We start from the raw sequence: 10,892 nt of genomic DNA on the forward strand, positions 1-10,892 counted from the left end.
TGCATTGCTTATGTGTTCCCTTTATTTTTTTGAGCAGTGTATTTGCAATGGCTCCAGTATGCATCAAAGAACAACGTTCTATAAACTACCTTACAAGACAGTTGCCCTTAGACTAACAACTCAATCATCCTCCAAAAAGCATGAAATATTCAATGGCAAAATGTAATTGCAAGTGAAAGTATAAAGTAAGCTTTTAAATTATAGCATTAGTCCAGAAAGTAGTTCAATTGAAAGTCAAGAGTTGATCCCCACTAAAACTCTGCCAAGATAGTGTGTGCCTTTGTCAGGCACTTCAGCCGTTTCTGGAGACTGTTCCTCGTGGTATTTATATCATGGTTCTCATGAAGCAGAGACTCCATGTTCTGCTTGTCTTGCAGTATCTGTAGCATCTCCCTCTGAAGCTGAGAGGCAAACTCCTGCAGCATCACATAACGGATCACCAGAGGGATCTGGTCGGCCAGACGCTGACTGGCAATCTGGGGGTTTGGGAGGGGAAATAATATTCAACTAAAATAGCCACAAGCCATCGAGGTTACCGCATTCATTTTGATCCCAGTTGAATCATTTAAAGCTAAGAGATCTTAGGATGATTGAAAATGGGAATACCTCTATCCACCTCCCCTAAGAAAAAAGACTAGATTTGCTGCAAATGAAAATACATTTAATTCCTGTCAAGTAGGAGAAAATAGGACTTTCAGGACTCCATCAAACTCTGTCACAAACATTTGTAAATGAATGTCCAGTTCTGTGTCATGATATTATTAGAAGAACAAGTACATTTTAGAGGAATAAGAAGTATTTTTCTAGATTTTTTTAAGATACATCTAATTTCATGTTACTCTGATGATGAAGAAACAAGTTAAGAGGTGTTTGTTTGTGCCTTGAAATTCATTGCTACCATTACAGAAATGTGTAGTCTAGGGAACATGCAATGAGGTAATCAATAAATACACAATCAAAATCTGATTTTATTTAACATACAATTTCCTTGTGAAGAAGGTGCAAAAGGACACTTACTTGGTAATAGGATTTCAAATGTATCATCATCTCTTTCAGGGTGGCCCCGTTGTCATTGTAAATATGAGCCAAGTGCCCCAAAATGTCATCATCTTCTCTCTTCCTCTTCTTTAAATTGGTGCTGTATGTGCTGTCCTGTGTGTAAACGACCAGCTCCATCTTGAATTGGGTTCTCAGCATGGATTCGGCTGTAGACTCCTTCTCCTTCCTGATGGCTTCAATATTGGTCTGGATGACAAAACAAAAATTGAAATGATATTAGCTAATGTCTTGATGCATGCTCAATAATCCAGGTAAGGAAATGACAGAAAGTTGAATCAGTTCATCTGGACACAAGGTTTATTGAGAGAAGATTGACCGCATAAGGGTTTATAAGGGTGGGGATACCTGCAGTCAGCTGAGACTGAAGAGGTCACTTAGATGAGTGATGAAACGTTTTTCTCCCCCCCAAAAAAACGTTGCATCCAGATGAACTGATTCAACTTTCTGTGATATTAGCTAATGTTTATATTCAAAATGATGCCGCGATAGTCATCATTGACTGTGATACCTTAGCTGTTTTGATGAGGTTGGGAAATCCAACAAAGCTCGCCTGAGCCAGTTGAGTGAACCCTTTTTTCACAACATCTAGAAAACATGGAAAAACAGTGGGACATTAAATAACACAGGATTAACCTATGTTGAAAGGCCACAGTGCCAGCTTTATATGATACCTGCTATGTCCTTGAGCTTCTTGATAGCAGGCTCTTCAAGCAGTCTGATCTGCTCCTTCACCATGACCTCAAAGGTCTTGTAGTTAATGAAGCCTGGCAGTTCTCTTCCTCTGTACTTTTTTTCATATTCGGCCACCTCTTTTTCAATCTTCTTGTTGACTGTGACATAAACCATATTTATTGATGTAAAACATTTTGTAGCTAATATAGCTAGATCAGGGGTGAGGCAGGGTGTTCAAGTTAGCAAGCAGGAACAGTGCTTTTTTTTTTTTTTTAGATTTGCCCCCCTTTTTCTTCCAGTTGTACTTGCCCAGTTACCCCCACTCTTCAGAGCCATCCTGGTCGCTGCTCCACCTCCTCTGCTGATCCGGGGAGGGCTGCAGACTAGCATATGCCTCCCCCGATACATGTGGAGTTGCTAGCCACTTCTTTTCACCTGTCAGTAAGGAGCTTTGCCAGGGGGACGTACTGCGTAGGAAAATCATGCTATTCCCCCTAGTCCCCCATCCCCCCCAAACAGGTGCCCTGACTGACCAGAGGAGGCGCTAGTGTAGCGATCAGGACACATACCCACATCTAGCTTCCCACCCACAGACACAGCCAATTGTGTCTGTAGGGATGCCCGACCAAGCCGGAGGCAACACATGGATTCGAACTGGCCATCCCAATGTTGGTAGGCAACGGAATAGACCACCATGCCACTCAGACACCCAGGAACAGCGCTTTTAAACATTACTCCGTGGCATATGAAACTCGGATTAACATTTCAAACTCACATTGACGTCTAAAAAAACATCAAGAAAACATGTTAATTTACATAATGGGGTCAGAGTTTTATGGTTCACATGCCACAGTAAAGAGTGGAAAGACAATGTTCAAAGTAATACAACAGCAAGCTCCCAATACAAATACATTACCATGCACTTACAGTTTTCTCCAGAATGGTCTAGATGGGCCTTCCATTTGCTAAACTCTTCTCTGAGCACAGAAAAGACATCGGACCTTCCTCCACTCTTTGTTTCTTCCCCAGTTGTGAGGCTGATAGCATCCTGATTAAATGCTGTCACTTTCTAAAATAGAGCAGTTTCAAATTAAAATGGGGCACAGGTAAGTAAATGTTGTGTTTTTGCTGTTTTAAGTTATTTTAGTTCCTAGAACTCACACAAGGCATCACACGTCGCATTGTTTTTAGCTGTTGTGCACAAATTTCTACCAGCAAGTCAAGCGCAGAGGTGAAGGAAACAGACTCACATCAATTAGGAAATAGATTCTTTCTGATTCGTCAGACGGGGGTCCGCTACCACAACAGCTCAGCTCCTTTTGTATTTCTATAATTTTCCTTTCAACTTGTTCCTCCAAATGAGGCAAGGATTTCTTCATGTAAGAAAGAAAGAAAAGCAGATGAAACGGAGTCAGATACAATAATTTCTGTATGATGATCATATATTTTTCATCATTTTGATCATATTTCATATGAAATGTTGCATCTCTGAGTTGTCTTTTACCAAACCCTTTAAATTTGTTTTGACTGAAACTGCCATTAACTTGTAATTAAAATGTAATATGGGTTACAGTGGGCATTTCATATAATTTTGGTCAGAGCAATTTTTGAACAAATGGAAATAAAACATTTCACCTCAATGTGTTTAACCAGCTCAAGAGTCAGTTTCTCTGCCAGTTTGGGAATGGATGCTTTACCATCATCATGCAGTGCACTGTGTAGCAACAATGAAGGAATAGAGTCAAATACAACAAAACCTTTTACCACCCAGCAAATACCAGATGTGCCATGTCTGCCGCAATCTACAAAGAACTGAGTTGTGTCACTAAAGCAATAGCAAAAATTTTGTTTCAGTGTGCGTCTTTCAAATTAGCCAAGTAAAGATGATCCTCTTACAACAATATTGATGACTAAACACACTTGCTTTTGCTTTGGTACATTTGGTCCCCACTATTTTAGCTGTCACAAGGTATTAAACAGGTTTCAAATGAACCCCCTGCTCAAGATGGCAGAGGTAAATGCAATTCAATTAAGATTGTGGTCACACCTAAAGTGTGAATGTTCCTCAAAGAAGGCCTTCTCTCTTTCATTGGCCTTGCTCAATGAGACCTGATCTATGATCTCCTGCTGACCCCTGCACTTGACCATCATGTAGCCCTTCTTCAAGGGGATGACTTGATTTTGCAAAACTTTGACCACCGTCTCTTCTGTTCCTTTGTCAACCAGGTCAGGTTTGGTCAGGATGCCTGTCAATATTAATTTTTATGAGAGAGAGAGAGAGAGGGGGGGCACTTAAAAAAAATCACTTTCAAGCAAATGCACAATAGGTATGGTTTAGAAATAAACAGCACCCAATGTCCTCTCTCCAGCGACGTCCACTTCCTGTGCCATCTTCAAAGCCTCTGTGGTTGCTATGTCAACGTTGCATGGGACGACCACCAAGCTGATTGTTTCTTGTTTTCTGATGAACTTCTGTATCAGTCTCTTGATCTGAAGTGCAAACACACACACATGTAGTCGAGGACCTGCCTTTTTGGCTACAGTTAAAAGGCTCTGGGCTCAGACATTGGCCTGATTTAAAAAAAAAATTGGGGGGGGGTCTAGTTTTTCTGTATTACTCTTGTGCTGGTCTCTGCATCTATATATTTAAATAGCCATGTGATGGGCCCTTGCAATTACAGTTTACAATCTACTTGGTGATGTGTTTTTACACTGAAGGTTTTTGGTCTTGGAATTCTTTCCATTTTCCTTCTTTAATGTTTACTTGAAACATTGCATTTTATGCTCTTATTCCAAAACCTTACCTGTTTTATGGGCATGCGACAGCGTAAGTTGTTGTACTTTGATATTTCCTATTCTCTACCTCTTGATGACCTAATGCACGCCAACACTAATGCACTTGACATGACATGCAGTCTTGGCTCTGATATAATTACTTTGTTGCGCTCTATTATGCCAGTCAGTAATAGTCGAATTTATCTGATAATTGATGACAGTCTTGTAAGTCACTTTGGATAAAAGCATCCAGCAAATGATTAAATGTAAATGTATCAAGCACTGTACCTGTTCACCAATGTTCTCAGGTTGTCCCTTCACTGCCACCCTGGCGATACCCGGCAGGTCTATGAGTGTGAGGTCAGGGACATCAGGAGAGGATATTTCCAGGCTGATGAGGTCATCACTGATCCCAACTCCAACCCCAGCCATTTCATTCTGGGCTAAAGGTGGACAAAAAAAAAGAAAAAGAAAAAGAAATAAGTAACAATGCATCAGAACAGCATTAAATATCTGTCATTTCATAAATTTGAAACTATAAGATGGAGTTGAATAGCCTTTGGATGCTTCTCAGCCTTGTAACCTTGCTCAATGTAGCCCTCCACTTGTGAAGGATCCTCAATGCATTCTTCATGGTAAAGACACACTGGGGGGATATTTCATATCAAATGTTGAAATGTTTTGATTTATTGAATTTAATTCATTAGTTGTAAATGTCACATCCCTTTGACAACAAAAAAAATCACCCACCTCCAGGGTCAGTCTTTACAGCGTAGCTTATATATCCTTGCCAAGCCTCTCCTTTTCTGTTCCTTTTCATCTTTAACTCAAGAGGACATCTTGTCACAATACCTGTATGAGGGAAAGGCAGATACGAGAGTTAAACTGGTTGCAGGCATAACAACGTAGTAGTTCAACATGCACCCTTCTTATATTTTGATGACAACTGAATATACTTAGTATGAGCAAGGCCTATAAAAGAACATTTCCAAAAGGCGTTGTGGTGACTCTTGGAAAACTAACCTGGCCTCACTCATTCAAGATAAACTGCTTCACCCCGAAACGACACCAAGAGGTCAAGGGTGCAAATTTCTTTAGTGATACAAAGTTTGCCATAAGAGGGTCCAACGGTTTTCTATGCCAAAATGTACTAAAATTGAGAAGAGACGGGGGAATTATTCGGAACAGACCACCTATTTTTCACTCACCACTTCCTCTGGGCAATGACACCCCGGACAGCGCCTCCAGCACTGAGCTCTTGCCGGAGCTTTGGTCCCCAATCACCGCAATAGCGGGCAGCGCCAAGTCCTTCTCAACACCCAGGGAGCGCAGGGAGTCGATGAGGTCAATGCAGGGACGCACTTTCTCCTCATAATGCCGATTCAGTGTGTTTTCCATGTCAATTTTTTATTTATTTTTTTCTGGTGAGAGGATTTTTTTTGTGTATAACAAAATCCGAAAGCATATATTTTTTCAAGGTTAGTCTGGTATATTATAATAGTAATATAATAATAATATAGTAATAACGTACTATACTGTATTTACCTTGATGGGACGTCTTGGTGGAGATGGGTACTGTACTACGATGACGACTGCAATGATGCGAAGCACTGAATGGGTTGCCAAGGTATAACGTGATGTGGGACGGACACACATAATGGCGATTACAAGCAAAACTGCGGAGAATCGAAACTTAAGGTACGCAGAGTTTCGCTTTTGGTTTCGCGGAAGCGCCTCGGGCGTTTCCGATAGCCAGGGTGTGGATGAGACGCGCCGTTCTGTCATACGCCCTGTATTCAGTTCAAGTGCGTTTCGTGACTAGAAGTGTGGTTATCCTAACAGGGCGTTTGTCAAAGCCAGGAAGACGCCCGACAGTGCATCGAAGAGAGGAGAAGGACAGCAGCTGTCTAAGCGTAAACCAGTGGTGATTCCTTATGTGGCAGGAGTGTCGGAAGAGTTGAGACTGGATGTCACTTGGATGAGTGATGAAACGTATCTGTCAATAAATGTATCCAGATGAACTGATTCAGCCTTCTTTGATTATGCTTCTCTCTTCTGCCAGTAACATTTCTTGCGCTTTTGTCACTCTGTCTTTTCGAAGATACTGGCTAAATGTGAAATTGAGTACGGTGAATGACATGAGTACTTGGGTCATCTATGGCTTCTGCCCAAACTGCGCAGGAATCGCGAGACTACCTCATTGGGACGACATCATCAGCGAGACCAAGGTCCCTTAAAGACGGTGCATATTGAGCTCAACTACACGAATGTCTTGTTCTCAACTGCTGACAGTACACACGTCTTTGTTTTACTTGCCCTTTCACCCCAAACCAGCAAGAAAATAGTGCATTTACAGTAGCCATTCTTCATTTTAAACATTATTAGTATTTTGTAAACAACAACAGCAGCAGCAATAACAACAACAGCAACAATAACAGATGTTTCGAATGAAGAAGCCACCTTGAAGCAAGCCATCTCCTCAATTAAGTCATTGTAATTGTAAGGGATTGAAAATAGCCTCAATTAAAAGTTTATCTTAAAAACTACACCCCCCCCTATTTTTTAGATTTAGATCTAATTTAGATACGTGATTGCAACGCAGTAAGGGTGTTTCTCCACCAAGCCAGTAGAGGGCGCTGTATCGCTTCTGTGGATCCCCGGAGTCAAGCTACTCCCAGCTTCCTAACCACCTCAGAATAAACTGGTTCGAGCTGGAATGAACATGGACTCATGCGTTTCTCTTCTATGATCCGCAGGTACACTGCACCAATACATTAAGCACTTGGTTGGTTCATGAAAAAGTTAACTAGATAGGTGATAGCAAGTGCTGGTAGCGTCCAATGTTTTGGGAATTGATTTATGTGTTGATTTGGATGTGACGAACTCTATGCTGGTGGTTAGCCAGTCTAGGTTCGTTGCTAGCAACGAAGTCGTGAAACGTGAAAGGCAATCTCATAATAATGTCAGGAGACATAGCGAGATGCAAGTTTGTAGGAATGTGTTACTAAGTTAAGGGTAGTACTATGTGAAAAGTGTACATTTTGAGAAATTTTTAGCTTCCGCGATTTCTATTGAGATTGTATGTCCCGCGCTCTGGGAGTGAGATGTGCACGTGCACCGTGGCAGCGTGCGCGCGCGCATGGAGCCGTGCAGAGGGAGAGAGAAGAGAGAAAGGGGAGCGGGTGCAGATTATGGCAGGAGAGTTCAGTAGTCATGAAAGTTTCTATAGTAAAGATAGTGTTCTTCAGTATGTTTATTCAATTGTATGTTTATTCAATTGTGCATTGTAAATGGATGTATTATTTGTCACTGATAATATTATAATGGTGACGTTTGGATATTATCGAAATTGCCAAAGAGGGTTATTGTTTATTATTTGAGATGTGATTGTTTGCGTGGTACTGTATAGTGAGTGATACAGTAAAATACATGGAAATGATGTATTAAAACGAACTGAATGTTTTTTGTTAAGCAGAATAAACTGGTTCGAGCTTGAGTGAACATGGACTCATGCGTTTCTCTTCTATGATCCACAGTTTATCTACCCAGCTCACCTCACCGGTCCACAGTACCCACTGTCTGTGGATCCTTGCTACCGCCCAGATTCCCCTAGGTCTAGGCCGGTAACATAATCTGCTGGTCATCTTTTGTAAACACCTGCACGTGGCTTGGCCCCCTAGCCCACTGACCACTTATATGCAACCATAGGAACACCTGTTTTTTCTTCTTCTTTTTTAGGGGGTTAATTTGATGGCATCAGACTTAAGCATAAACATAAAGTTGTTGTGAATTTATAATCGTCATGAGTGTGTCTTCCTATTGTGTTAAAGTCAGTTTATTGTGTAACCTCACACATAATGCACTGCAACCGAACGATCTGATATCGCCCTGTTGGTGTTGTTCCTACAACATCATATTTCACTGTACTAACATCATAATGCATGTGGAATGGGGGGGGGGTGAGGGATGTGGGGTGAGGAAGATATGGAACGGTGTGTTGCGTCGAACAGAAGAAGGAAAATGCCGGAGAGGAGAGAGAAATGAAGATTGGTCAGCTCTAAGTAGTCAAGGAAAAGACAAGGGAAGAGGAGAAGAGGAAGGCCAAAGAGGAGGTTTATGGATGTGGTGAGGGAAGACATGCAGGTGGCTGGTGTGACAGAGGAAGACGCAGAAGACAGGAAGAAATGGAAACGGATGATCCGCTGTGGCGACCCCTAACGGGAGCAGCCGAAAGTAGTAGTAGTAGTAGTAGATTTGCCAAATTCCTTAACAATCCAAGAGTCCTTACCCCAGACATCGATAAACAGCAACGAGACAAAAATCCCCAAGTTAGATACACTTGATGGTGTAATGGCGACAGGCATGGGCGCAAGTCCATGAATACTGGGATGGCATCGAGCGCTTTATCTGTGCCCCCATCCACAGGGTTAGTAGTTGTGTCAGAAAGGGCAACCGGCGAAAAAGTTTGCCAAATCAGTATGTGGATTGACAAGACCATACTGGATCGGTCGAGGCCCGCATTAACAACGGCCGGCATTGGTGCTGTGCCCTCACAGGGTCCTGATGGGAAGTGTAAAATCTGCTGTGGCGGCTCCTGAAAAACGGAAAAAGCTGAAAGAAAAAGTAGAAGATACACTTGATGGTGTAAGGATCACAACACTATTGCCGGCAACACTACACTTATGGCTCCCCACAAGTGCAGAAGAACAAACGTGTGTGTGTGTGTGTGTGTGTGTGTGTGTGTGTGTGTGTGTGTGTGTGTGTGTGTGTGTGTGTGTGTGTGTGTGTGTGTGTGTGTGTGTGTGTGTGTAGCAAAAGATAAAAGCCACTCTGTGTTGAAAACTGACAGACCCTTTACAGACCATAGCCAACCCTCCCTCCCTGTTGTTATAATAAGCTGGACATCAGGTCAAAGGTGAGGGGTAGAGGACTTGATTTTTACTGCGGGCAAAATAAACCAGAAAACTGAGAAACGCTAGACAACTCCATTGCACTGCATAACATTACAGAGTGAATGTATTTGTTGCCTTTATAAAGCCAGAAGAAGACAGAGACAACGCCCATTTGTTTGGGTTATATTTAAGCATCACCTTTATTAGTGTGAATCAAAACGCTTGCAAAATATATATCCCCACCCTTTTGTAAAGAACCACTTGCAAGAGCCAGTAAATGGACTCAAACACATCACCATTTTACACGGACAGAAAGATATTATACATACACAAACAATCAATCCTTTTTTATTTAGTCTTTTATTTTATTACCTGGATGCAAGCCACATGCTTGGGAGGTTAAAAAAAACGGGGTTGCACAATTCATACCTATTGCACATTTCAGTGCAAACAAACAGCAACTAATAATTTCACTGATAATTCATATTGATGAATTGCACAGATTTTGAAAAGCTGAACCAACCTGAATCAGTAAATGAAAGGCATTTTTGATTCTCAGAAATGTTGTGTACTGAGTTGATGGCACAAAAGCTCTGTATTTTCAATATGTACACCCATTTTTGCAAGGCTCTTGTGTTTTTAATAATTCTTTTGAAGTCATGCTTTAGGGAGTGCAAGATTCATGTTAGCTATTATCTCACAGTAGTTTGAACATATCGTAGAAGAGCATGGCTTACAATAATATGAAACTGAAGCAGCCATCTAAACACAGAAGATAAAATAGTTTTTCTGTCTTTATATTACTGAGAAAAAAGTGACTGTCTGTGCATGTGCAATTTAAAAATGAAAAACAATTAAAATGGAGAAACACCCTGCAATATTTACACACTGCATTTTATTAAGTACAGAATTTCCATAGTGTATTTTGTAATATATTGATATTGCTTCAAGATTTTCTACTTGACAATATCATAAGCAATGGGTTACAGGGGCAAGCCATAAAAACGGACAAAAATGGACTCGAACCAAAATAAGATTTATTTGTGCTGTCAAAATTGACAGAAAATATCTGTTCTGTGTGGTGTATTGATAAATGTTCTATCATTCACTGTTGATACGGAACTACTTATTGTTTACATGTTGTGGACCGGATGTAACCCCGCCCAGAAAGGATATAAATATTAGGTGCAAAAGCGCCAAAACCCACAACTGCGCTCTGCAATGCCTTGACAGTAAGGTGGACATGTACAGCCGAGAGATATGAATAAAAGCTTATTTTACATAAAGTCATCTCCGGGTACTTTGTCCATAAGAACACAACGCTGGCGACGAAGGGGATTCGTTTTTCCACGAAAGGTGTGAGAGAAGAGAGAGCTAACCGGAGCAACTAGCAACGTCAGTCACGAAATGGCTGTGTTTAGCAGTGAGTCGGGTTTGTGCTTCAACGAGGCTAACGAAAGCTTCAGCACGTACGAGCATCGTTTTGCACAGTTT

At 41.3% G+C, this 10,892-nt stretch overlaps 1 protein-coding gene across 1 annotated transcript; it reads right to left on the minus strand.

Annotated features, from left to right (window-relative positions):
- Window positions 1–248: 248 nt before the first annotated feature.
- Window positions 249–6,087, minus strand: LOC130108145 (interferon-induced GTP-binding protein Mx3-like). Its single transcript, XM_056274996.1, has 14 exons — window positions 6,052–6,087; window positions 5,715–5,927; window positions 5,257–5,358; window positions 5,090–5,152; window positions 4,795–4,949; window positions 4,083–4,221; window positions 3,779–3,977; window positions 3,367–3,445; window positions 2,982–3,104; window positions 2,659–2,800; window positions 1,731–1,889; window positions 1,568–1,644; window positions 1,018–1,245; window positions 249–476 (listed from the first exon to the last, which is right to left on the minus strand). Exons 2-14 carry the CDS (start codon window positions 5,902–5,904, stop codon window positions 252–254), a joined length of 1,881 nt encoding a protein of 626 aa, XP_056130971.1. The 5' UTR covers window positions 5,905–5,927; window positions 6,052–6,087; the 3' UTR covers window positions 249–251.
- Window positions 6,088–10,892: the final 4,805 nt, after the last annotated feature.

The sequence above is a fragment of the Lampris incognitus genome, chromosome 2, assembly GCF_029633865.1.
Source record: "Lampris incognitus isolate fLamInc1 chromosome 2, fLamInc1.hap2, whole genome shotgun sequence".
NCBI classification, from domain to species: Eukaryota; Metazoa; Chordata; class Actinopteri; order Lampriformes; family Lampridae; genus Lampris; species Lampris incognitus.